Here is a 25989-nt window from a genome sequence, read left to right as displayed (position 1 = left end):
CCTTTATGCGAGTGGTGCCAACCGTCGAGGAGACTGAACTCTTTGATTAACAATCTAAATCTCCTTGATACACAATGTCATTGGAGAGTGCGACTGCCCTGGATGAGTGGATTTATCCATATCTGGATCTGGGACCATATTAAAATCTCCTAAAATGTGTCCTTCATTAAGTACATATACATTCACTAAAGGGATATGTAGGCCTAAAAGTAGACCGCGGACCACAATGGACCTCCCTTCTTTGTCTCTGTTAATTACCAAGATCTGGAACGGGCTACCATGCTTTATCAAAATCTATACCCCTCTTTTTTTGCTTGTAAAAGATGGATAAAGTGCTATAGGGTACACCGTGTTAAAAGTGTTTGGGGGATCTTGAGTGAAAATGTGCCCTTGTATTCTCCAACGTCTTAGCGTGAAAATACACCGACTGCCCGACTCGGGATGACTTCCAACCTCCGGAGGATTTAGCCCACTTATAGCGCTGATGATCTGGGAAAACAAAATGGCGGACGAGCTCGGGAGAAGACAGTAATTGAGTCAGACAACCAGTGAAGCTTTGTCAAAAACTGTTCTCTCTCATTTATTGAAGGTTTACAGCCAGTTTATATAGCAAACTTGAGCATAGAAAAAACACAGATATGAGAACATACTTCCCCTTTTACTTCACAGTCTGTCTATCTCAGCAAAATGACAGTTAGACAGTTTATGGTCTGGGAAAGGGGCTCAATACCGAGTTAGGAGGCCGTTAAGGAAATGGCAGTATGTTGTGAAATGCATTGTTGTGTAACTTATGCCCAATATGGCTGAAGACAAGTTCCTGTTTTCTACAGGGCAAAATAAGTCTGAACAAATACAGTTCAGCTAGCGATAAGTAGGTGACAGGTCAGGTCACATTCTCAGACCTGCCTGCACAGCACAATTACATATGGCATATGGCATATGGCATGTGGTTAGTTCCTGAGACTTAAACGTTAGTACAGAATAGTTATAGAAAAATGGTTATCCAGCAATCAAAATGGAGTCCCCCCTTATATGCACATTTACAATCCCCCCTTTTGTCATCACAAAATGACAATTAACCTCTAGGATATGGGGGTCTCGTATTGGATTTGAATGTTATCATAATCCATCAAAGGTATCTGGACTCTAGTGGCAGTAGGTCTAGAGTCATGTATCATATTTGGGAAACTGTGACATTTACATTGAGTGTCAAAGTGCGTCTCTTGTAGGAAACCAATATCTGCTTTCAGACTCCTGAATTCTTTTATGGACAATCTACGTTTACCATTACTGTTCAAGCCCTTAACATTCATAGATAATACCTTAAAGTGGCGTTTGACTAGTAATTTCCAGTATCGCTGCAATCTCTCAATTGTGAAAGTCATGCTCCAAAAACCTTGATGATGGTTAAAAAACAGAAGGTGGAACAGGACAAAAAAACAAGTGGAGGGGGGGGGGGGAATTTTCCCAAATCGGGAACATGGAGAACAAAAATTTACTTGGAAAATAAGATGTGTAACCAGCCACTCATCCCAATTTTGCAGCCAGTCCCTACATGGATTGGCCTGGGGTTGCCCTGACATCAACCATGTTGGACCCTTTACTCACCCCCACATACCGCCACTATGAAATCTCCACCTCACAGCACCTTTGTTTTACCTTACTTAAACAAGTGTCATTGATTATTATTCCAGGCTCACAGAAAGTTCTTTCCCCTGCTCCAAACAGATCTTGGTCTCTTCTATTCTTGGTGGGGTCCTCTTTCCTCCGCAAAGTCGGTCTTATTGCCCAGACAGTGGGCAAAAAGTGTTGATAGCCGGACCTATAAATCAAAGAACCCATCCCCCCCACCCCTCTCTCTTTTCTGTCTTATTTCTCCAAAAATTTATTGTATTGGACAAAATGTAACTTACTATGTGTATGACTTTTGTGATTGCCCAATGAAAATGTTAAACAACAAAAAAAAAGTGTTGATAGTCGGACCTATAAATCAAAGAAAAGGAGACAGAGAGGGACAAAACAACAGAAACAAAACACCTCCAACTTGGACTTCTTAGGGAATCCTGGGTTGTGGACTCATCGGCCGGATAAACCCTCGTGGGCTCCGATGGACCCTTCTAGAGTTTGGTGACCAGCAGACAAAAAACACCCATGGGTGATACCCAGATACTCGACCGGTCTTAATTATTCGCTCCTCGGGCGCTCGTTCCCTCAGCCGATCTCCTTTCATCCGAGCTATTATTCTGGGATTGGCCTTGTTGATTCGGTCTGCTCTTGGGCTCCAGACCCAGCACCGAAAGAAAAGCAAAAGACTCCTCTGGGTAGTGAAGGGAAGCCTGTTGTCCTCCCTGGTTAACATTAAGATGTAATGGAAAGGCCCACCGATAGCGAATTCCCTTTTCTTGTAAAATCCTTGTTGCCGGTCATAATTCTCTTCGCCTGTCTATGGTAATCCTTGACAAGTCCTGGAAAATCTGGATGGGGGAGTTTTCGAAGTCGATTGAACCCCTGTTTCTGCTCCCCTTTATTATCTTGTCTTTAGCCGTGTATTGATGAAGCCGCAGCACCACATCGCTGCTTCTTTTAGGGTCGTCAAATCTCGGACCCAGCACTCGGTGAACTCTGTCAATACAGTTTGCGGTCTTCTAGTTGGGGGTAAATTGAGAGAATCATCCTTTTTGGATAAGGCTGCAGTGCCTTCTTAGTCACTGACTCTGGGATGTGGTGGATTCACAACTGCTGCCTTGGCTCTCTATTTTCAAAATCAGCCAGACTGTGTGTCATGGCTCTTACCTCCTCGTTGAGCCTCAGGACTTTGTCTGTGTTCACTTGATTTTGCAGGGAGGCGTCCATTTTACCTTCCAGATCCGTGGTTCTTTTAAACATTGCAGATATTTCAGATTTAAATTCCTGCACTCCTTTATCCAAAGCAGACTGTAACATAGACTACATCTCCTGGAGCATCTCCTTTAAATCTTGCCCTGTAATGATTGTATACCTGGCTTCTTCACCCTGCTCCTTCCCAGGCCCAGGGCTCAGTGATGCGCGCTCCCGTCCGCCCTCCGTGCTGCCATCTTGTTTTTATCTGCTTGGGTCACGGGCAGTTTATGCCCAAGTGGGACAAATCCAGGGTGCTCGCCTTCTTATCCTTCTGGATAGACATGTCGGGTGGTTCCCCCGTCCTCTGCCTCTATTGTGGCTGCATTACGAGATGCCGATCGGAGGCTTTATTTACAAGCAAGCAGCGGCATGCACGGAGCTCTTCAGCAGACGTGCATGCGCTGTGACGTCACGCGTGCACCTGGTTACTATTTTTAACTGACTAATATTTGTCTGTCTGGCATCTGTATACTTAAAAGATAATTCTAGCAACCCCTTTAGTATTTTTATAGTGCACTGTTGCTACATGTGCTGTTCTATGTATAAATAGTACTTCTATTTAGTACAGTTTTACATCAACTACATTTCCGAAGAGGGTGAATGAACTTTGTAGAAAGAATGGATTAATGGTAATCTCTACAATCTTATCTGACTCTTATGAAATGCTGAAAAGAAATGTATACAAATGTGACAATGTAATAGGCTAGGTGATGTATTTGGAATGTGGTTCATACATGACAGCTCAAAATACAAAATAATACTGTACATTATTCCTCTGCTTATGTTGTATACAGTGATTATCTAAAGCTGTATTTATACAAAATAGTGTCATAAAGCTGAGATTAATGGAGGCGTCATCCTGTCATATTTGTAGACTGCCTTGAATAGGATTGCGTTGTTGTGTACTTCCAAGTAACAAGGCCCAGTATGCATATTTGTACAATAGCATTGTGTTGCCATGAGCTTAAACTCAGGAAGTCTACAGATGTAGCAAGACCTACTGTACTGACCCCAATGCTTTGGGCGAATAAGCAAAATCTCACAGCGCAGGGTACAGTGTCTGCGGCGATCAAGCTGTGGAGGGTCCATGCTTCTGAATTGATACCCCTCGCTGTGTTATGCCTCCAGTTTCATGACCGCCGCAGTCGCGTGATCTCTCATGGCAGCGGCACTGAAGACAATAAGTCTTACTACATCTGTATATTAAAATTATTTTGAAGCATATGGACATCCTGCATAACTGCACGAAAATACTTGTCTCCTAATTTGTCCTGTTTACACCAGCTTGCTATATGTGGAGGGTAAATGGAATGTACCAGATTTATGGCCATATTCCTGGCCACAGATAGCTTTCCTGGGGCCCAGGACTACAGTTTCCACTGGGCCCCCAACCCCCCACACCCCACCACCCCAGTGTGTCGGCGGCCTTGCAAGACTCCCCCTCTCTCACATCTCCTCTCTCATCTCCCACCCAATTCGCTCTCCCACTCCCCACCCACTCCCAGTGTCGGCGGCCTTCTGAGACCCCCCCCCCTCTATCTCTCCCACCCACTTATCTCTCCCCTCTCCCCACGCCTCTCCCATACACAGAATATGCCTCCTGTGCACATCACACACATCAACCCCCCTGCACATCACACACATCACCCCCCACCCTGCACATCACACACATCACGCACCACTGCAGATCACACACATAATACTCCCTTGCACATCACATCCATAATACTCCCTTTCACTTCACCCCACCCCCCTTGACATCACACATGCACCTTCTGTGCCGCGCCATCCAGCCGCCTAACTTCCGGTGCAGGGGCGGGGCACATACAGGCCTCAACAACAGGAGAGAGAGGCCTGCCACAGGGTGCTGGGAGGAAATCTGGGGCCTGACAACGAGATGTAGAGCTGGCGACCCCGGGACAACCCAGAGGTCAGACAGAGAGAGGCCAGGCCCAACTACCAGTCCCTCGCAGCCTCCGGGCCCGGGATAATTGTTCCGGCTCTACGCCCCCAGTCGGCGGCCATATTTACTAAGCAGTGGTAACCTATGAAGAACCTTACTGCACATTCAATTCAATTACTTATCATGAGCTTCATGTCTTAGCATTGCTTAGTAAATATACTATTGAGGTGGAGTGAGGCGCCGGCAGCCTTACACGATCACCCAGCAGCCACCGTACTTCCCCCAGCAGCCGCTCTTCCCCCAGCAGCCCCGCACTGATTCCCCCCCCCCCAGCAGCCGCACTTCCCCCAGCAGTCCCGCACCGACACCCCCCCCAGCAGCCCCGCACTGATCCCCTCCCATCAGCCCCACGATGCGCCCAGCAGCCCCGCACCGATCCCACCCCAGCATCCCCACGATGCCCCAGCAGCCATGACACCAGAGGTAGGGGGTTGGGGGGCTGTGTGGGTGCAGGTGCAGTGTGGTATGTGTGCTGGTGCAGTGTGGTGTGTGTGCTGGTGCAGTGTGGTGTGTGTGTGTGGTGTGTGTGTGCTGGTGGTGTGTTGTATGTGTGCTGGTGCTGTGTGCGCAGTGTGTGTGCAAAAAAATTCCCCCCAGCAGCCCCGCACTGATCCATGCCCCCAGCAACCCCGCACCGATCCCCCCCAGCAGCCCCGCACCGATCCCCCCATCAGCCCCACAATGCCTCCACCAGCCATGACACCAGGGGTAGGGGGGGGGGGGCTGTGTTGGTACTGTGTGCAGTGTGTGCTGGTGCTGTTTGTGCTGGTGCTGTGTGTGCTGGTGTGGTGTGTGGTGTGTGTGCAAAAAACAAAACAAAATGAAATTTGGGGTCAACGCTCAAACCGCGTTATAGCGGATCATGCTATAACGGGGTTGAGCTGTATTTATAATCTTAAAAATGGCTAGAAAAAGGAGTTGAATCACTGCTTCATTTTTTGCGTGATATGTAGGAAACGAATGTTAGACTTGCGGCACTTCAGATCAGGCCGTTTTTTTGAGCAAGTAAAGGGGAAATATAATGAAGCAGAGGGACAGACTTTGATTTATCACATTACAATGTGTGCACTGGGCAACTCCTACTGATGTTAACCGAGTCACAAAATGGTATAGAGGTAAAATTGGAGCAGGATGAAAATGTCCCCATTCATCAGATCCACTTGCTGTGTAACCAGCCTGCATGTTTGTTTGTTTTCTTTAGTTACTATGGCTCAGTAGACTTTTATCAATCTCTTGGTGGAAGTATGCCTTCAGGGATATCATTTAAGTCTCAGACCGCTGATGCTAAAGATTAGTAAGGTTTCCTTTAAACAAATGAGACTTAAATCAGCATGCACGTGACATCCCTATACCTTTTATGCCAATATGTTGAGAATACAACATATTTTGATGCTTGAAACCCAATAATTTAATGTTTCTATGTAAAATCACAGCACATTTTATTTTTGAGATAAAAGCACTACGTTTTTAGTGCAAACCGGTGGACTTACATTAACCCGTATGTCCAAACAAATTACTTTGAAAATGAGAAACTCTCTTTCCTTGAAGATATCAGGACAGCTGCATGTGTGGTAGCCTGAGAAATTCAAAGTAATCAGATCTAATTCAATGTTTGTTTTCTTTTCTCATTCTCTTTTATGGGAGGCTTGATGAAGTTAGATCAAGGATGTCAGACATCTGGTTTGCAAAGTCGACTTAATCCCATTCTACATTTTACATGGGTCTGAATCCCAGATCTGGCAAACCAGGCAACACCAATGCAAGAATGATTTCCTTTGAAAGGGGTAAAATGTTACATGGCCTGAGCGGTCATTTCAAGTAATGCGTTAACTGCTCTAGTTTCAGCAAGGCAAATGTTCAAATGAATGCCACATGGTATAACTCACATGATTAGCTTTTATTTATGACCAAAAAAAAAAAAAAAAACCTTTTTCAAATAAGTATAATGAATAATTATCATATTAGCAGAATCAGTGCCCTTAAAAACAGTACTGTTGATATATCTACTGTACTTAAATACTTTCATCATGTTTGCAGCAGCTATCCCACAAAGAACAAAAATGTCTGTTACATATTTGTTTTTATCTTTTTTTCCTTTTCATTTTACTTTAGAGATCATAACCTATAATTTGTATATTCATAAGAAGGGAAGGTCCTTACTTCTTAGAATGGAATACAGTGTCTGCCATTTAATTTCTCAAAAAGCTAAACATAAATAAATGCAGTAATCTCTGACGGGCTACATTGTAGGAAAAAAGAGAAATACTGTACGTGTAGAATAATCTACCAAATTACCACTATTTTAAAGTGGACTCCTGCAGATATCTTAAAGTGTCTGCATGTTATAAAATAGATGAAGTATAGACTAAATAAAATGTATATGTCTAATTTTTGTAAGAGTAAGTGCACCCTCCAAAAACACTACAAAGTGATGAGGGAGGAAAATGTCTATGGGCAACTGTTAAATCCTTTACGATCTATAGCATTCTGCACATACAGTACCCTCATATTTTCAGAGGAATTATGTAGGGATTACAAGATTGTAAACTTTCGGGGACGGGGTCCTCATTACCTTCTGTGTCTGTGTGCGCTCGTCTTTCCTTATTTGTATGTCAATCTGTTTATGTAGTTGGTGTCACTCTGTATCCCCCATTGTACCGCGCTGCTGAATATGTTGGCACTTTACAAATAAACTATATTAATAATAATATTGCAGTCACTAAGAAATTGACTTTGGTAAGCAAATAAAATTGGATTTACTTTTATAGCATGTTTTTTTCCCTATTACATAGTGGATTTATATAAACCATTCAGCTAAATTGCAGTTTTATTCATTTTTGTTAAATTTAAGCATGTTTGTCTTCAGTGCACCACCATCATATGTGTAATTCTGAAATAATTGTTCTTTGTTTTGATTTTAGGGGAAGAATGTTTCCTTCTTCTTCAGCATTGGTTTGCTCTCAGCCTGGGGTCTTGTGTTGCTGGGCGTTCGCTTTTACTGGATGGGCAACATGCCACCAAGTTTCTCTAACTCCGACAACCCAGCAGCAGACTGCGAAGTCTTACTCACACGTATGCTGACCTTTCTATACTTGCCAACCAAAAACCTGTGGCTGCTTTTTTGCCCTGACACCCTCAGCTTTGATTGGTCAATGGATGCTGTGCCTCTGATAAAAACTGTAATTGAATGGCGGAATATACACACTGCGGCCTTCTATTTTCTACTCATCCTCCTCGCCTACTCAAGTCTGAAGAGTTCTGGTACAAAGAAAGAATGCAATGGGAAAATGTTAATGAATGGCAAGCAGAATACTAATGGGCATAGCTGTCAATCGGATTTAGAATACAAGAACTCAGAGCAAAGACCTACTATTGTGTCAAAACTTGAAAATGGTGTAAAAAACCATGTTACCCACATATTTCAACTTCCTTCAACTGAGACCATTGTTGTTTTAGCTTTAGCTTTTTTAATAGTGCCCTTTGTGCCCGCCAGTAATCTATTTTTTTATGTTGGCTTTGTTATTGCAGAGCGTGTACTATATATACCCAGTATGGGTTTCTGTTTACTAATAACAGTGGGGGCCAGGGCCCTTTATATTAAAGCCCAAAAAAGCTTTCTCAAAAGCCTAATTTTCTATGCCACTGCTGCTTTAATTGTTTTTTATGGACTCAAGACTGTTGTCAGAAACGGGGATTGGAAGAATGAAGAAATGCTTTATAGATCAGGAATAAAAGTAAATCCAGCAAAAGGTAATATATTTTTTTTCTATGCACAAAGACAATATATTTACAAATAACACCATAATTGCTTTAATGCGTTTGTGTGCATATATTTATAGGGAAATAATGTGCTCTGTTATACATGTATACAGTATATGTAGTGTGGTTCTATACTGTATAACATAACCTATCTAAATGTTAGCAAAAGTTTGCGAACTTGGTGGAATGATGTTTTTTCACGCAACAAATTAGTGAAAACTGCAAAGTTTGTCCCAAACAATTAGCAGTGTTATATGACCCCAATGAGCCAGTTAAATTGACATCACCAATGTGCAGGTTAAATTGTTTGTAACCTCATTTTTAAAATAAATCTAATACAAATTTGGTGAAAATGGTCAAATTCGCCATTTTTACAAAATGTCAAAACAGTTCAGGAAAAAAGTCACTTTTTTTCCATTAGAAAAGAAAACCCTGGAAAATGTTCACAAATTTGAAAAATTAAAGCAAAATTAGCTTAAAACCCCCCACTTAATTACAATGATTGCCTTGCACAGCTATAAAGTGTCTAATCCTTCTCTTATGTGTTTGAGCAAAAAAATGGTTCTTTTTGCAGCCTTCTTTATTCATTAATGGAGACTGTTTCAAGATGAGTGTCTGATTGGTATGTGCAGAGCTCTTTACCTTTTTTTCAGGTAAAATCTTGCAAAATATGCAGCAATTTATGTTGCGTTCAGGCTTTGCAAAGCCACGCTGAAATGGGTTAAGATTTACTGCTTTATACACATTTAATAATTTGAGACCATTTTTAGTGTTTATTTAACTTCTGGACACTTCTCAACTTATTCAGCCTCACTATTTTTCTTTCTACTAAAATGGCTCTAAAATAAATTTGTGTCCATAGTTAGTGGTGATAAGTGACTGGCCGCCTTCTAGGATCATACCTTATGGCCCATTTCAGTAATAGGTTGTAAAGTGTCTTCTGCGCGCTTAAAGCATAGCACCACTTAGTAAACATTGGCCCACAGTAAATGTCCAATTTAAAATGTTTTGACAATGCGATCAGCACTCGTTCCTATATCCTACTTACCATTATTTAGTTTGAAATCAATCAGTCACACATAGTTAACAACTGGAAGCAGAACTGCTGCTTTAATATAATGTTGTATACTATGGTGTTCTCATTTTGTATGTTGAGAAGATTTACCAGGGCAATCACCAACCTAAATTAACAATGAAATTGCATACATTTGGTTGCTTTCTGGTTATCTGGATCAGAAAGCATTAACTGATGTTACAAACTCTCTACATTCCATCTGTTCTACTGTATTTTCTTTGTATGTGTATGTTACACTTCAAGTGTTTATAAAAGATTTGTGTTATTGGATGGTTTGCTCTCGCAATGAAGCATTTTCTTTATGCATTTTGCTGTTGTATTGGTATCAGCCAGGTTTACTTCCTTTGCATAAATGTATTGGTGATGTCACCATTACAATTGAAACGGCAAGGTGGAACAAAAGAGGAATTCAGGAGAAATATAAACAGATACATAGAGCATCCATTACTATATTTACACTATAGGAATATTACTGAGCTGTAAAGTACACATACAGATGTCCGCCAGATCATCCTTTCAGTGTCAATCTTATGTAACGGATTTTCTGGCCTGGCCTGACCCACCCAATCTCACATTGGCCCCTGTGGTCTAACCAGTCCCCATTACATGGTCGTGTCTGGTGGTGCACCTGTTGGCAACAGGACTCCTGAATCTCCTGCATGATGTTGTGCGGGGATTGCCAACCAAGACAGGCAGCTGAGGTAGTGTGTGCGAGTCCTACCTATATCCAGTGCAGCGCCTCCACCTCATCAGGATCTCTGCGTCCGCAAGGAGATGGTTCTGATGAGGAACTCCTTCTTGGTGGTGTCTTCCCCTGCTGAGTAGCTCCAGACTCACACAGTGAAGTGTCTTTATGCAAGGTCATTCTTTATTGTACGTTTAGGCAAACTGCCCCTCATAGTGGTTATACTCAGCCGCTCATCTTGGCGTGTGACCCCTTCAAAGGTACACCCTCCCAATGGAGTGGGATCCCCTCTCCCCTCAGGGAGATCACCCCTGTGCCAGGTCCCTGGACACAGTATGGCGTTGACAGCTTGATGCTGAATGATATAGAATGGGGCCACTATTTACGGCACTAGTGGGCCTCTTTCTCCCAGGTCTCAACGCAGACCTGCTCCTTACTCCAACAACACTAACTTTGAGCAGTGCTGTGCCTTATATCTTCAGGGGGCAGGCACATCTCTGATGTCACTAACGGTGGACTCAGAGTATGTAGCTCCTCCCACCCACACATAGGGCACCTCACCAGGGTGTGAGGGCAAACCTCCATGATTACTGCTGGCATCCCTGTAACTTACCAGGCCTTACTGCCAGCAGGAGGGATAACTGCAGACCATTTTACAGCATGGCTACACTTATATACAGTACAACAGCATGATGCAGCTTGTTTATATTCTCTGTGGAGGTTGCACTCCAATCTTTAGGGCAGATGTAAAAAAAAACTATATATATATATATATATATACATACATACATACATACATACATACATACACACCGTAGACAGAATCTTCATATAATTGTTTAACTCTGCCTGAAACCCCATAGATTCTTTAAGTAAAATTAAGAAACAGAAGAGAAGTTGGCGTAGCGCAGAGCAAGGAAACTGGTAGAGACCATGAACAGTGAGCCAGAGGAAGGCAGCTTTATATCCTCAGATGAGGCACTTGCTTCAAATGTGGGTTCAACAGACATTTTTAAGTGCAAGCTGTGACAAAATTAGGTGCAGTCAGTGTGGGGTTCTGGGGCATAATCTTTCTGTCTGTCCTAATGTTGTGCTATGTAATTTGTGTGGGGGACAGGGTCATTCTTTTAGGGAGGATCCTGATGCAGTGCATAATAATGCTCCCCATGACAGTGAGACAGCCCTAGCAGAGGAGACCCCTGTAGTGGAGGAAACCCAGATATTTGTTCAGCACTCATCTTTGTTGCCAGATACTGGGATAAATGCATATGGGAATAGATCTCCAGAGCATGTGAGGCCATTGGTAATAAAGAGGAGAGTATAGGTATGTAGATATCCTCTGAGCAGGTAAGGGGAGCAGGAGCCAACTGGGGCAGGATGGGAGTATGTAGCTTCACCAAAGAAAAAGGCCAGGGGTAAAAGCCACACTGTAGAGATATCAAGGATTCCCGCTTCAAATGCCTTTGATGTACTGACCTGGGGGGACATTATGGAGGAGATAGAAACACCAGAAGCACCCAAAAGTGAGGGAGAGGAGGATGCAAATAGAACATACTGTGAGAAAAAAATATGTCTGCCCACTGACCTCAAGTAGCCTATTTAGGTGACACTGTGAATCGTAACAGTATTAGGTCTAACATTCCCAGTGGTATCACAGTGTGGGTCAATGTGACTATTTGACATTTTGGATTTGTTTATTTTTTCTCCCTTTTGTGTAGTATGTAATATTTGATGTTTTTGTATTGTGTGTGTGTGTATGTATATATATATATATATATATATATATATATATATATATATATATATATATATATATATATATATATATATGTGTATGTGTATGTGTATGTGTATATATATATATATATATATATATATATATATATATATATATATATATATGTATATATATATATATATATGTGTATGTATATATATATATATATACTGTATATATAGATGTAGCCAGGTCCCCCCTGCCTGCCAAGCCCCCCCCCCCTCACCTTCCTGGCGATCGCGGGTGCCGCCGAGCCCAATGGTGGTCCCGTCGGCCGATTGGAAGAGTGGGGGCGGTTACAGTCCTGCTCGGGTGTTGCCGGGGACGCGTGCGGCCGGTTGTCAGGGCCGTGATCGCGTCGTTAGGGCTCCCGGCGCTCCCGAAGCAGGGCGGCGAGGGCGCCGCCAGCTTCTAAGTATTAGCTCAGATTTTGGTGCGGTGGCCGGCAAGGGACATTGCGCATGCGCAGTGATGGCGCGCGAACCCTAGCCTACCAGGGACAGGCTCTTGGAAGGGACTACAAGTCCCATGAGCCTCAGCTGCGCCCCACGTGATGCCAGGGAGCCAATAGGGCTGAAGTATTGCCCTGCAGGCAAGAAAAGATACATTTCGCGTGTTTGCAGCTACGCAGTTAGTCAGGACCAGGACAAGCTAGGGGAAGGAGGTGAGTGCAGGGGTGAGTGACCCACTGCATTAGGCCAGCAGTCCCCTAGGTCCCAGTTAGGTCCTGAGCCACTGTGTAGCTTGTGGTGCTATAGGGACAGGCCCTAGATAGGGACACTGCCCTAGTAGCTATTTGGATAGTCAGGGACACAGCGCTGAAGTCGTGCAGTCCTGCGAGGTGGGTTCTGGGCTCGGAACGCCACCAAAGACCCTGAGACTAAGGTGATATTATCCACGCTGGAATTCACCCAACGCGGTGTGGAAGACGATGTCGGATCGGGCGGAATCCCTGACGTAGTCTGCGGAACCCGGGGTGGGAGTGTACCAACAATCCTACATTACACTCACACGGTACCGGTGGCTGCGCAGTCACTCATATCATCTCACCTAAAGAGTGCGGGACATATTGTGTGGGGTTATTGGACACGGGGTGGGATCACCCGGTGTAGGTGGGAGCGTCCTGCGAGACGCTGTAGTTAGTGTCTCCTCCAGAGGGGGACACCTGTTATACATGAATACGTATTGCAACAGTAAAGTCATTGGTTATTTTACATACAGTGTGTTGAGTGAGATATATATATATATTTGTTCTGCGAGGAACCACTCCTCCTCTGGCGGGAGCCATCGCAGCTGGAGGCGTTGCACCACGAGATTGTGTTATATGTATGTACCCCAGGTTCCCGTGGCGGAAGCTCAGCCCTCCTGTGAACCAACAGGTAACGCACCACACCTGGTAACATATAGGTTCCCCCTCACATACACTCTATATGCGATTGGGTGGGGGAATACCCGTTACATTTGGAGGTGCTGCTGAGATAAGTCCTGGGGTGCCCTACGCAGTAGTTAACGTAGTATCCTATCAGTCGGCATGTCTGCGCTCACGCCCAAACAAGTGGCCGACTGGGCCGAAAAGCTGGGAGAGCTCCTGCGACACGTAGTCGCCGTAGACGGGGTACCTGCCGATGTATCCATGTTTACTGTCTGCAGCGCAGTAAGGACATTACCTGGTCTGGCGGGCGCCCGCCTCATCAGCAAGCACTACAACATTGACCGGCAAGAGAACACTCTATTGCTGGCCACCGAACAAGCTATACCCCCTGATAGAGGCCCAAGAGTAGTGTATCTACCAGAGACTTTACCGCAAGGGTGCCCTCTAATTTACCCTGGAACCGTTTCCAGTCACGTAACTTCCCTTACCAGACATGCGGGTTGGGAAGATAAAGAAATGGCCGCCAGTACTCCTATCAGATCAGACATATCTCTACCCCGAGTGACCTTCTCTTCTGATGCTAGGCAAGGGGCCACCAGCTGGGCCGGTAGCCCGCCAACATCACCGGTCCCTAACTGGTTAGTGAACAGCTTCACCCCAAACCCTAACAGTCAGGGAGCGGGGATCGCAAGTTCCTCAGACAGTGGCGACTCCATGCTAGGAGTTACATTCCTGCAGCTTGTGGAAGCGATAACTACGTCCGCCCAAGCCCAAAATTACAGGAAGCCGAAGGCGTTTTCAGGAATGGTTCCTGTCCCCGCCAGTGAGGAATGCATTGAGTCTTGGAAGGAACACACCCTCAAGGTGATCGATGAATGGCCCTGCTCTGAAACGGTCAGACGTCAGAGAATCCTGGAAAGCCTCCGACCCCCAGCAGCCACCATGGTCAGTGCACAGCGCGACCAAGACCCTGATCTCTCTGCTCATCAGATGGTAGACTTGTTAGTCCGGATCTATGGCAAAGATGAGGAGGAGAGTGAGCTGTGGTTCAAATATTACGGTCTGCGACAGAAGGAGAAGGAAGATCTGTCAGGCTTCCTTCAACGAATCCAGCTGGTCCTGTAGAAATTGCGAACTTGCGGCCTCATCCTAGCTTCAGAGATGGACGAATACCGGCGCAAGCAGTTCCTCCGAGGGGCCATTCCCACTCATCACATAGTGATCATGACCAGGTGCTCACTAATGGAGGGGCCTCCCCCTACCTTTATGGACATTTTGGGGATCGTCAAAGGGCATGAAGCCTATACCAAGCTGCATACAGGCACCAAGGTCAAAGATCCCCCTGTGAGTGACATCCCGGGAGTCTCCGCTCGCCGGATCAAGAAACCTGTCAAAGAGGAAGAGGAGCCACCCAAGTCGCCCTCAACGAAAGGCCGGACTTCGGGGAGATCCTCTCCCACTTACCCAATACGATGGGATCCTACAGATATTGTCTGCTATGGCTGTGGACAGAAAGGCCATTTCTCCAGAGAGTGCCCTGATGGAGTCACCCAAGAAAAGAACCGCCCAGTAAAGGAAGCCCGGCTAGGTCCATGATCTGTCGGATACAGACCACAGAAGCCAAGACATCCGAGGCCACCCCTGCGCCACCCGAAGCTCCTACTGACCTAAGCCCAGACGATGGAATTCCGTCCGGAGATGGATACTGTCAGGTAGGCCCCTCTGCAATCGTGCGTGTGGTAGTAGAAGGAGTCTATGCTTCTGCGTTACTGGACACCGGGTCCCAAGTGACCATAATCTACCGACCATTCTACGATCAACACCTTAAGCACTGTCTCCTGCGGTCGGCGGAACATATGAAGGTGAGGGGGTTGAGCAATGAAGATTACCCCATCGATGGGGTTGTGAGAATTCAACTGGAGATACTTCAATTGAATACCGACAAGAAACATCCCATGCATGTGGAGGCAACGGTATGCCCAAAGCCTCAAGGACAGTGTCAGTACCCGGTCATTTTGGGAACAAATACGGATATAGTGCGAGCCGTAATCAGAGCCTACCTGAAAGAGACCAATGAATTGCCAATAGCCAATCCACTCCTGGACCCTGTACTGAGAGAGGAGTGCAACAGAGTATATGTTTTAGAGCGTCACGGGGACCTCTACAATCGTCAACGCGGACTGACGACCATTTTACCAGGGGGAGTGCAACGCATGGCCGTCTGGTGCTGTTATCCGAATCGAGATGAGAACGATCATCTGTTCTCTCTGGAGAAAGTCCCCTGAGGAAGAAACCCAGAGAGGGTATAGGGTAATACCCGAAGTGAGAGAGTGGACGACCAGAATTCCTCGACGAACCTACGTGTATGTTCAAAATATCTCTCCATTTCCGATGGACATTGATGTAGGACAAAATCTGGGCAGCATATATCCCGTCAGCCCGGTAGAAATAGTGCCCCAGGTGAACGCCGCTGCAGTGGGTGAGCAGTTAGTCGATCTGGACTTCAACTTCGGAGACTCGACGCTGCCAACTGAGTGGAAGGATCGACTGACGGTCAAGCTGAATGAGAGAAGGACGGTATTTTCCACCAGCGAGATGGATGTGGGCCGCAATCTCAGCACCCAACACACCATTAGGTTGAGTGACGCCACTCCGTTCCGTGAACGCTCTCGTCACATCGCTCCCAGGGATGTGGACGATGTAAGGAACGTCCTGAAGGAAATGGAGACCGCTGGGATATTGACGGAGTCTCTGAGTCCTTATGCATCACCCATAGTGGTGGTAAGGAAGAAGAATGGATCTGTAAGATTGTGCGTCGATTATCGAACTCTGAATAATCGTACGGTGCCCGATCAATACAACCTTCCTGAACTTGAAGAAAAGCCTGACTGAAGCACCAGTGCTTGCGTATGCTGATCCAGAACTACCATACGTTCTGCATGTGGATGCCAGTCTCAATGGACTGGGCGCTGTCCTGCATCAGAAGCACCCCGAGGGTCTTCGGCCTGTAGCCTACATCAGCCGCAGTCTGACACCCAGGGAACAGAAATACCCTGTACACAAGCTAGAGTTCCTGGCTCCCAAATGGGCGATCACAGAGAAACTTCATGATTACCTCTATGGTGTTACGTTTGAGGTAAGGACGGATAACAATCCCCTCACGTACATAAATACTTCCGCCAAGATGGATGCAGCAGGGCACCGATGGCTGGCAACCCTATGTAACTACAGATTCTCTCTGAAGTACAAGCCGGGGCCTTTGAACATTGGAGCTGACGCTCTATCACGACGACCAGGATTAAGTACTACTCCCGATGATGATGAATGGGAAGAGATCCTTGGGCCTGGGATGCGAGCAATGTGTAGCCTAGCCGCCGTCATCAATGATCAAGTGGCCTTCTCCGAACTACGAGTTGCAGATTCGTTAGGATGCCAGTCGCAGGCTATTCCCGCCGCTTACTGCGATCCCAAGGGAATTAACATCACCCATGACAAAGTCATAAAATGGAAAGACTTAGTGGACTATCAAATAAGAGATCCGGTAATCGGCATAATTCGGCGAGCTGTGCAAAGAAAGAATCCAGCTCTACTGAAGAGTGCTCCCAGAGACCTGATCGCGTTGCTAATGCGTGAGGTGGACAAGTTCGAGATAGACAATTGCTTGCTCTATAGGGTAGTCCCATATCACAATCACCCTGATAGGCGACAACTGGTTCTACCCCAAAACTTGAGATATATGGTGTTAAAGTCTCTACATGATGAACATGGGCACCTCGGTGTAGAGAAGACTTTTGGGTTAGTCCGAGACCGGTTCTTCTGGCCCAAGATGCGGGAAGCGGTGGAACAGCACTGCCGCCGTTGTTCCCGGTGTGTCCAACGCAAGACGTTGCCTACCAGAGCAGCAAGCATGGCCCATCTCAAGAGTTCTGGTCCAATGGACCTGGTGTGTATGGACTTTTTGTGTATTGAACCCGATACCCGAGGAATCTGTAATGTACTGGTCATCACGGACCATTACACCCGGTATGCTCAGGCCTTCCCCACAAAAGACCAAAAGGCCATCACAGTTGCAAAAATACTATGGGAGAAGTTCTTCGTTCATTACGGTCTTCCAAACCGACTACACTCCGACCAAGGGCGAGATTTTGAGAGCACTCTGATCCGAGAATTACTCAAAATGCTGAACATCGCCAAATCCCGGACGACTCCGTACCACCCCAAAGGAGATGCTTTGCCTGAACGATTCAACAGAACCTTGTTGGACATGCTCGGAACCCTGAAGGGTGCGCAGAAAACGGAATGGAGTCGACACGTAGAAGCGTTGGTAGATGCGTACAATTGTACTCGCCATGAATCCACTGGATTCTCCCCATACTTTCTCATGTTTGGGCGGGAAGCAAGACTCCCAGTAGATGTGCGTCTTCGAGTATCAACGGATGGGATACACAATGCTACCCATTTCAAGTATGTGCAAAGGCTAAAGGACAGTTTGCAGCAAGCATATCAACAGGCTGAGGAGTCTACAGCTAAACTGAATGCTGGCAATAAGAGACGCTATGACAATAAAGTAAAGTATCGGGAGCTACGTCCTGGGGTCGTTGTGTTGCTTCGTAATCTGGGAGTCCCCGGAAAACATAAACTGGCGGACCGGTGGAGAGACGGTGTATACGGTGTATAAGTAGAGTCACAGATGCCCGGCCTCCCGGTCTATCACATCAAAGACACTGACGGCCGGGTAAAGGTTTGGCATCGTAACCACCTTCTCCCCATTCCACAAGTAGGAGACGAAGAAGCAGAGATACTAGCCACACCGCTCAACGGTGAGTCCGACTTAGCAGAGATGGGTCAAGAGACAGTAAATAACGAAATCCACTCTGAAACTCCTGAAGACCCTATGGAAGGACCCTCTCAAAGGGACTATTCCACAGAAGGGGCATCTCCCGGAGGAGCTACGGGTAAAGGGCCCTGTAGGCCAACGCCTACTAAGGTGGCACCAACAGGCCAGCCTTTGGATCCACAGAGCCCGTGCTTTGTGCCTAACAGAGACTGTTCAGAGACATTTCTCCCCTCAAGGGAAGAGGCTGAGCCTCAGGACTGTACTTATTACTCCCCAGAGGGAGTTGCTGAAGAACAGCTCCGTAGGAGCCAAAGAGTCAGGTACCCTCCAAATCGGGTAACCTATGATCAAATTGGGGCACCCCATTATGAGGCTCAGCAGTGGTCTCGCAGCAGAATACAGTCTGTCATTGTGATGTTCACTGAGACGTGCAATCTGATCTAGAGATGATAAGTTTAGAGCGCATTGATTGTTACATTTTTAGTATATAACGATGTTGTGCCATTTTCATTATATAACTTTTGTACATAGTTTTAATGAGTTGTGTCCCAAGCGAGGACGTTGGGGTTTTTTACCCGGGGGAGGATGTAGCCAGGTCCCCCCTGCCTGCCAAGCTCCCCCCTCACCTTCCTGGCGATCGCAGGTGCCGCCGAGCCCAATGGCGGTCCCGTCGGCCGATTGGAAGAGTGGGGGCGGTCAGAGTCCTGCTCGGGGGTTGCCGGGGACGCGTCCGGCCGATTGTCAGGGCCGCGATCGCGTCATTAGGGCTCCCGGCGCTCCCGAAGCAGGGCGGCGAGGGCGCCGCCAGCTTCTAAGTATTAGCACATGCGCAGTGCAGATTTTGGTGCGGTGACCGGCCAGGGACATTGCGCATGCGCAGTGATGGCGCGCGAACCCTAGCCTACCAGGGACAGGCTCTTGGAAGGGACTACAAGTCCCATGAGCCTCAGCTGTGCCCCACGTGATGCCAGGGAGCCAATAGGGCTGAAGTATTGCCCGGCAGGCAAGAAAAGATACATTTTGCGGGTTTGCAGCTACGCAGTTAGTCAGGACCAGGACAAGCTAGGGGAAGGAGGTGAGTCCAGGGGTGAGTGACCCACTGCATTAGGCCAGCAGTCCCCTAGGTCCCAGTTAGGTCCTGAGCCACTGTGTAGCTTGCACCACGAGATTGTGTTATATGTATGTACCCCAGGTTCCCCGTGGCGGAAGCTCAGCCCTCCTGTGAACCAACAGGTAACGGACCACACCTGGTAACATATAGGTTCCCCCTCACATACACTCTATATGCGATTGGGTGGGGGAATACCCGTTACATATATATAAATATATATATATATATATATATATATATATATATATATAATCCACAGAAGCTGCCGGCACTCCACTTGCAAGTAGAAAAAATAGGGTGCTTGTCCCATAAAGCAATAATAAACCATACGATACCATTTGAAGCACGAGATCAGGAGACAGCACTCTGGTAAGTTTGATCACAAGTTTTTGTATTGAAAAAGACACATAAACCGACATTTCGGTCCCCCAGTGGGACCTTTCTCAAGGTGGTGCAATGAATGCAATGCAGAGTACATATATATATATATATATATAGCCCAAAATGCCAGTGCTGCTGAAAAACACCAATCACAGAAAATTAGCATCACCTGCCTGTGTGCCCTACAAGCAACCTATCACAGGGAGAACGGTGGCCATCTTGAATATATTAAACTGGTAAGTAGTACTAATGTATTAATGAGCATGCGCATAGTTAATGACCCATGTGAATTAACTGTTCGCGCGAACAGGCTGATGGGCAGAATGGCTGGCAAGGAAGCAATTACCGTGGAACACCTAATGTGCTCACCAAAATAGTGCAGAGAATCGTGTAGGGATAAAAAATATATATACAAGGATGACGTGGCTGTATGGAATTACTTGTGCGCTGAATCCATCAAGTATTGGGCATGCAATAGCTAACAGTGTGTAAAACAAATTGCAATATGTATCAGTAAAGCCCACAAACACAGCTCCAAAGGTCTTAATTGGGGATAGTGCACACCATATAAATAATGGCACAATTTGATACATTTAGAACCAATGGGGTGTATAAATAAGTGATATGGGGCACAAATAATGCAGTGTCACTACACATATAGTAAGGCATTGCCCAAAAGATATTCTGAAATAGTCTAAAAGCATGAGTCCAGAGTTGCTGTTGAAGATTAAGAGTGTAGCAAATAGACATAATGGTAATCAACCACTGACAAAACAAAATGATATGCCTATGCCGATTGTCAAGATCAGATAGGTGCAAGTAAGAATAAATTGCATATTAGCAGTTGTACATATCAGACCTAATAAAGCCCAGAGAGTGCATTGGTCTGTTAAGGTGCAGATAGTGGCCAATGTCACACAGCACCCAATAAAAGTCTGCCAGGTAAAACATCCATCGAAGGAATGTGCTTAGTCTGCTGTGGTAAAGATTCCTAGTATCAGCGGGCCAATCTTGGGACAGGTATTCCTTTATAGGAAGCAACTGAGTTTAAAGTCCTTGTTTAGGCCTCGAGGGCTCAGAGTACCCAGGCTATGAATCAGTCTTGCTTCCAGTTGCAACAATGCTCTGTTGCGGTTACCTCCTCTTCCAGAGGTCCGAACCTGGGCGATTGGCATGCAGCGCAAGGTGGATAATCCATGCTTCTTCTCTTTGAAGTGCCTGGCCACAGGTTGGTGTGTCAAATCCTCCTTATCTTCAGTGTCGGCCAGTGCCTTCCGGATGGCCGATCGATGGAGGCACAGTCGCTCTTTCAACATCCTCATTGTCTTGCCCACGTAATATAGGCCACTTGGGCAGCAGCACTGGGGTTTTGGGCTATATATATATGTACTCTGTACTGCATTCATTGCACCACCTTGAGAAAGGTCCCACTGGGGGACCGAAACGTCGGTTTATGTGTCTTTTTCAATACAAAAACTTGTGATCAAACTTACCAGAGTGCTGTCTCCTGATCTCGTGCTTCAAACGGTATCGTATGGTTTATATATATATATATATATATATATGAAAGAAAAAGAGAAAAAAAAACAGGCGCACACCTAGTGCATTAAAGTAAAACAAACAGTTTATGGAACATTAAAAAAGACAAATGCCCACTCACAAGTCAAACGGTAAAATAAAGCAGTTATGAGATTGGCTCTCATATGCCAGTAGTAGCGTCCGGTTCAGCAATGGAGACCTGTCCTACACACGCGTGGCGCAGTCTCCTTCACCGGAAGTGACGTCCTCCCGGTCATGTGCCCCGCAAAAGGAAATCCCTCCGGGAACCACAGGAACCACAGCCTTAGCCTTAGCTTGCTTACTTCTGGCTGCTGCACTACCAGGAATGGTAAAGATATGTCCTCTTTTCTTGTCTGGCTCGCCGCTCTCAAACTGCAATCGTAGTAGTCCGTGATACACTGTATTCAGTGGGAAAGTGCCTCCTCCGTCTTAGCCACGCCCAACGCGTTTCGTCATCAAAGATGACTTCATCAGGGGTTACACATTGGTTGTGACCCCACAGTACTTATAGCAAGGTCAATTTGCATACACAATTAGGATGACAATTGAATCGTTAATTACATCATTTGAACCACTCCATAGATCTAATATTACCTTATTGCATTAATTATTATGGAATGATTATGAAGACACCACTAATTTTGCAAAAGATGAAACATAGCTCATTTATAAATGTATAAAGAAATTTAAATTACTTCAATGGATTACCACAAGGTGAGAAATGAATTAGGAAAGAAATTCGAACTAATAGTTATAATTAAACTTAGATACCAATTGTGCTCTGACTTCATTTCTGATGGAATCAGACCAAATAGGGAATGGACATAATAACACTCAAAATTTTGGTGTTACTGATATACTTATGGGTCCATCCATAAAGAGAACAATACTCGACAATCAGGACTTAAATAATAACTCACTTCTGGATATTACCATACATGAGGAAGTTTTGAATCCATTGCTAGATTCCAATTCAAGCCCAATTGAAGCAGATCAGGGCATTCTATTGAGTTGTAAACCATCACCATTTGTCCCAAAATCGACATATTTCCCTTATCAATCTAAGGGTAATTTTATCGAAACTTTTTATACAGTAGTCCTGAGAGACCTAGAACAGTTGTGTCTTAACAATGTGGAACTGAAATTTAACAATCTCACAAAAGAAGAAAATCAAGCTTTAATGAATATAAAAAATAACGGAGGAGGCACTTTCCCACTGAATACAGTGTATCACGGACTACTACGATTGCAGTTTGAGAGCGGCGAGCCAGACAAGAAAAGCGGACATATCTTTACCATTCCTGGTAGTGCAGCAGCCAGAAGTAAGCAAGCTAAGGCTAAGGCTGTGGTTCCTGTGGTTCCCGGAGGGATTTCCTTTTGCGGGGCACATGACCGGGAGGACGTCACTTCCGGTGAAGGAGACTGCGCCACGCGTGTGTAGGACAGGTCTCCATTGCTGATCCGGACGCTACTACTGGCATATGAGAGCCAATCTCATAACTGCTTTATTTTACCGTTTGACTTGGTGTGCGCCTGTTTTTTTTTCTCTTTTTCTTTCATAGGTATCTACAAGGGAGTTGTGATCCCTTTCAAACGGGCTGCCATTACCTGGATGCACTTTATTGGAACTGGACTCTATGTTTTTTAAGTTTTTGGTATTTTCTCAATATTTTTTATGAATTTTTTATATTTAAATATATTTTTTCCATTTTTTATAGTAATTTTTATTAAAGTCGTTTATATAATATATGTGTTATCTTAACAACATAGGATCTATTTTATATTTAATACCCCCTCTGGCCACCCCATAGGTTGTTTCTACCCAGTAGCTAACTTACTCACAGTTAGGCAGGTTGTAATAGTAGGCGCTCCTTAATATTTTTGTTTTGTTGTTATATATATATATATATATATATATATACAGGTAAACCCCGTTATAACGCGCCTCGTTATACCGCGATTCGGTTATAACGCGGTTTTCCCGTGGCTCCCGTTTAAAAAAAAAAAAAAAATTAAATTTAATTTTTTTTTTGCACACTGCACACACTGCACACACTGCACACACTGCACACACTGCACACACTCTCACTACACACACTGCTCACTGCTCACACTGCACACACTGGACACTGCACACAACACACACTCTCACTGCACCCACTGCTCACTGCACCCACTGCACACTGCACACAACACACACTCTAACTGCACACACTGCACACACTCTCACTGCACACACTGCACACTGCACACAGCACACACTCTCACTGCACACACTGCACACACACTGCTCACTGCTCACACTGCACACTGCACACTGCACACACTCTCACTGCTCACACTGCACACAGCACACACTCTCACTGCACACACTGCACACTGCACACAACACACACTCTCACTTCACACACTGCTCACTGCTCACACTCCACACACTCTCAGTGCACACACTGCTCACACTGCACACAGCACACACTCTCACTGCACACACTCTCACTGCACACACTCTCACTGCACACACTGCACACACACTGCACACACACTGCTCACTGCTCACACTGCACACACTCTCACTGCACACACTGCTCACAGCACACACTCTCACTGCACACACTGCACACAACACACACTCACTGAACACACTGCTCACTGCTCACACTGCACACACTCTCACTGCACACACTGCTCACACTGCACACACTGCACACACACTGCTCACACACTGCTCACTGCTCACACTGCACACACTCTCACTGCACACAGCACACACTCTCACTGCACACACTGCACACTGCACACACTCTCACTGCACACAGCTCTCACAGCACTCAGATGTCAGCAGCCCACCCCTCCCCCCTCACATGTCAGCAGCCAACCCCTCCCCCCCTCACATGTCAGCAGCCCACCCCACCCTCACATGTCAGCAGCCCACCCCCCCTCACATGTCAGCAGCCCACCCCCCCCTCACATGTCAGCAGCCCACCCCCCCCTCACATGTCAGCATAAACAAATGTCAGCAGCCCACCCCCTCCTCGCCATGGGAAGGCAGCATGAATCATTTACAGCCCTGCCTGAGGCATCCCTTTAAACCCTTCTCTTGGCCAAGGGTACCTGCAGCTTACTGCCTGGCCTATTGCTGGTTAACTCTTTCGTTGCTAGATTTAACATCTTTTGTCCTTCAGCCGCCATTTTAACACCACACACACACACACACACACACACACACACACATACACACACACACACACTTTAAATGTTGGTGTACTCACCCCGTTTCCCACTGCCATCTCCTGTCCCGTGGGCTGTCACGCGGTGAAGGGGGAAGCGGGGACCGGAGGGACATCCCCGCTCCCATCTCCTTCCCCGTGGGCTGTCACGCGGTGACAGGGGGAAGCGGGGACCGGAGGGACATCCCCGCTCCCATCTCCTTCACAGCGGCCTGTCACGAGGTGACAGGGTGTAGCGGGGACCGGAGGGACATCCCCGCTCCCATCTCCTTCACCGCGGCCTGTCACGCGGTGACAGGGGGAAGCGGGGACCGGAGGGACATCCCCGCTCCCATCTCCTGTCCCGCGGGGTGAAGGGTTCTGCTGGAGGGAGAGGGTGATGATGCGCCGATGCGGCGGCCATTTATTTTTTCCTGCGACCCCGTTACTAACGCGGTGGTCTCGGGGTGGACCCCGAGGACCGCGTTATAACGGGGTTTACCTGTATATATATATATAAACAAACAACATTACCATTCTCTCGTCCGGTAAAGAAAGACTGCACTCGGTTCAGTAATCATGAAAAACTGTATTGGGCATCTGAATAGAAAAGATAAGTCACCCAATCCGACGTTTCGGTCCTGGAATAGGACCTTTCTCAAGGGGGTGCCTTGAGAAAGGTCCTATTCCAGGACCGAAACGCCTCTTTTCTAATGTAAACAAATCTAATTTAGCTAGCCTCTCCTCATAAGTCAGATATATATATATGTATAATATATATAATAAGTCAGATTTCCCATACCCTTTGTTAATTTGGTGGCTCTTCTCTGCACTTTTTCTAGTTCCATAATGTCTTTTTGATGGAGTGGTGCCCAAAACTGTACTCCATATTCAAGATGTGGTCTTACTAATACTTTATACAGTGCTTATTTCCTTCCATCCATCACCCGCTGCAAGATAAGATCTTATTTGCATTTGCGCTACTGCCTGACATTGTGCACTATTGCTTAGCGAGCTGTCACTTAGACTTACAAACACTCCTAAATCCTTCTCCATCAAGGACAGACCTAATTTTGCAACATTTAATTTGTAAGTCACTTTTTTATTCTTGTTTTCCAAATCCATAACATTATATTTATCGGTATCAAACCTCATCTGCGATTTACCATCCCAAGTTTCCAGTCTATCTAAGTCCTTCTGGAGATAAATTATATCTTGCTCTGATTGTACTACATTACATTATGCCTACCTCAATGTCATTAATACACAAGTTAAAAAGCAATGGTCCTAGTACCGACCCTTGAGGTACTCTACTCACAAATTTAGCTGAACCGGAAAAAGATTCCATTTATGACAACTCTCTGTTGTCTCTCCTTCAACCAG

The 25989-nt window shown here is 45.8% G+C and overlaps 1 protein-coding gene across 4 annotated transcripts in view; it reads left to right on the top strand.

Moving 5' to 3' along the window:
- The window catches only part of TMTC2 (transmembrane O-mannosyltransferase targeting cadherins 2), a 374233-nt gene that overhangs the window by 158652 nt on the left and 189592 nt on the right, over positions 1 to 25989 (top strand). For all 4 annotated transcript variants that reach the window (XM_075600493.1, XM_075600494.1, XM_075600492.1 and 1 more), the window contains exon 3: positions 7765 to 8593. In XM_075600493.1, coding sequence (XP_075456608.1) covers positions 7765 to 8593 — 829 coding nt within the window. The remainder of the gene's footprint in view (positions 1 to 7764; positions 8594 to 25989) is intronic.

This window comes from Ascaphus truei, chromosome 5 (assembly GCF_040206685.1).
Source record: "Ascaphus truei isolate aAscTru1 chromosome 5, aAscTru1.hap1, whole genome shotgun sequence".
In the NCBI taxonomy this organism is placed as follows: domain Eukaryota; kingdom Metazoa; phylum Chordata; class Amphibia; order Anura; family Ascaphidae; genus Ascaphus; species Ascaphus truei.
Note: the sequence above shows the minus strand (reverse complement) of the source record. Positions and strands in the feature narration are given on the sequence as shown.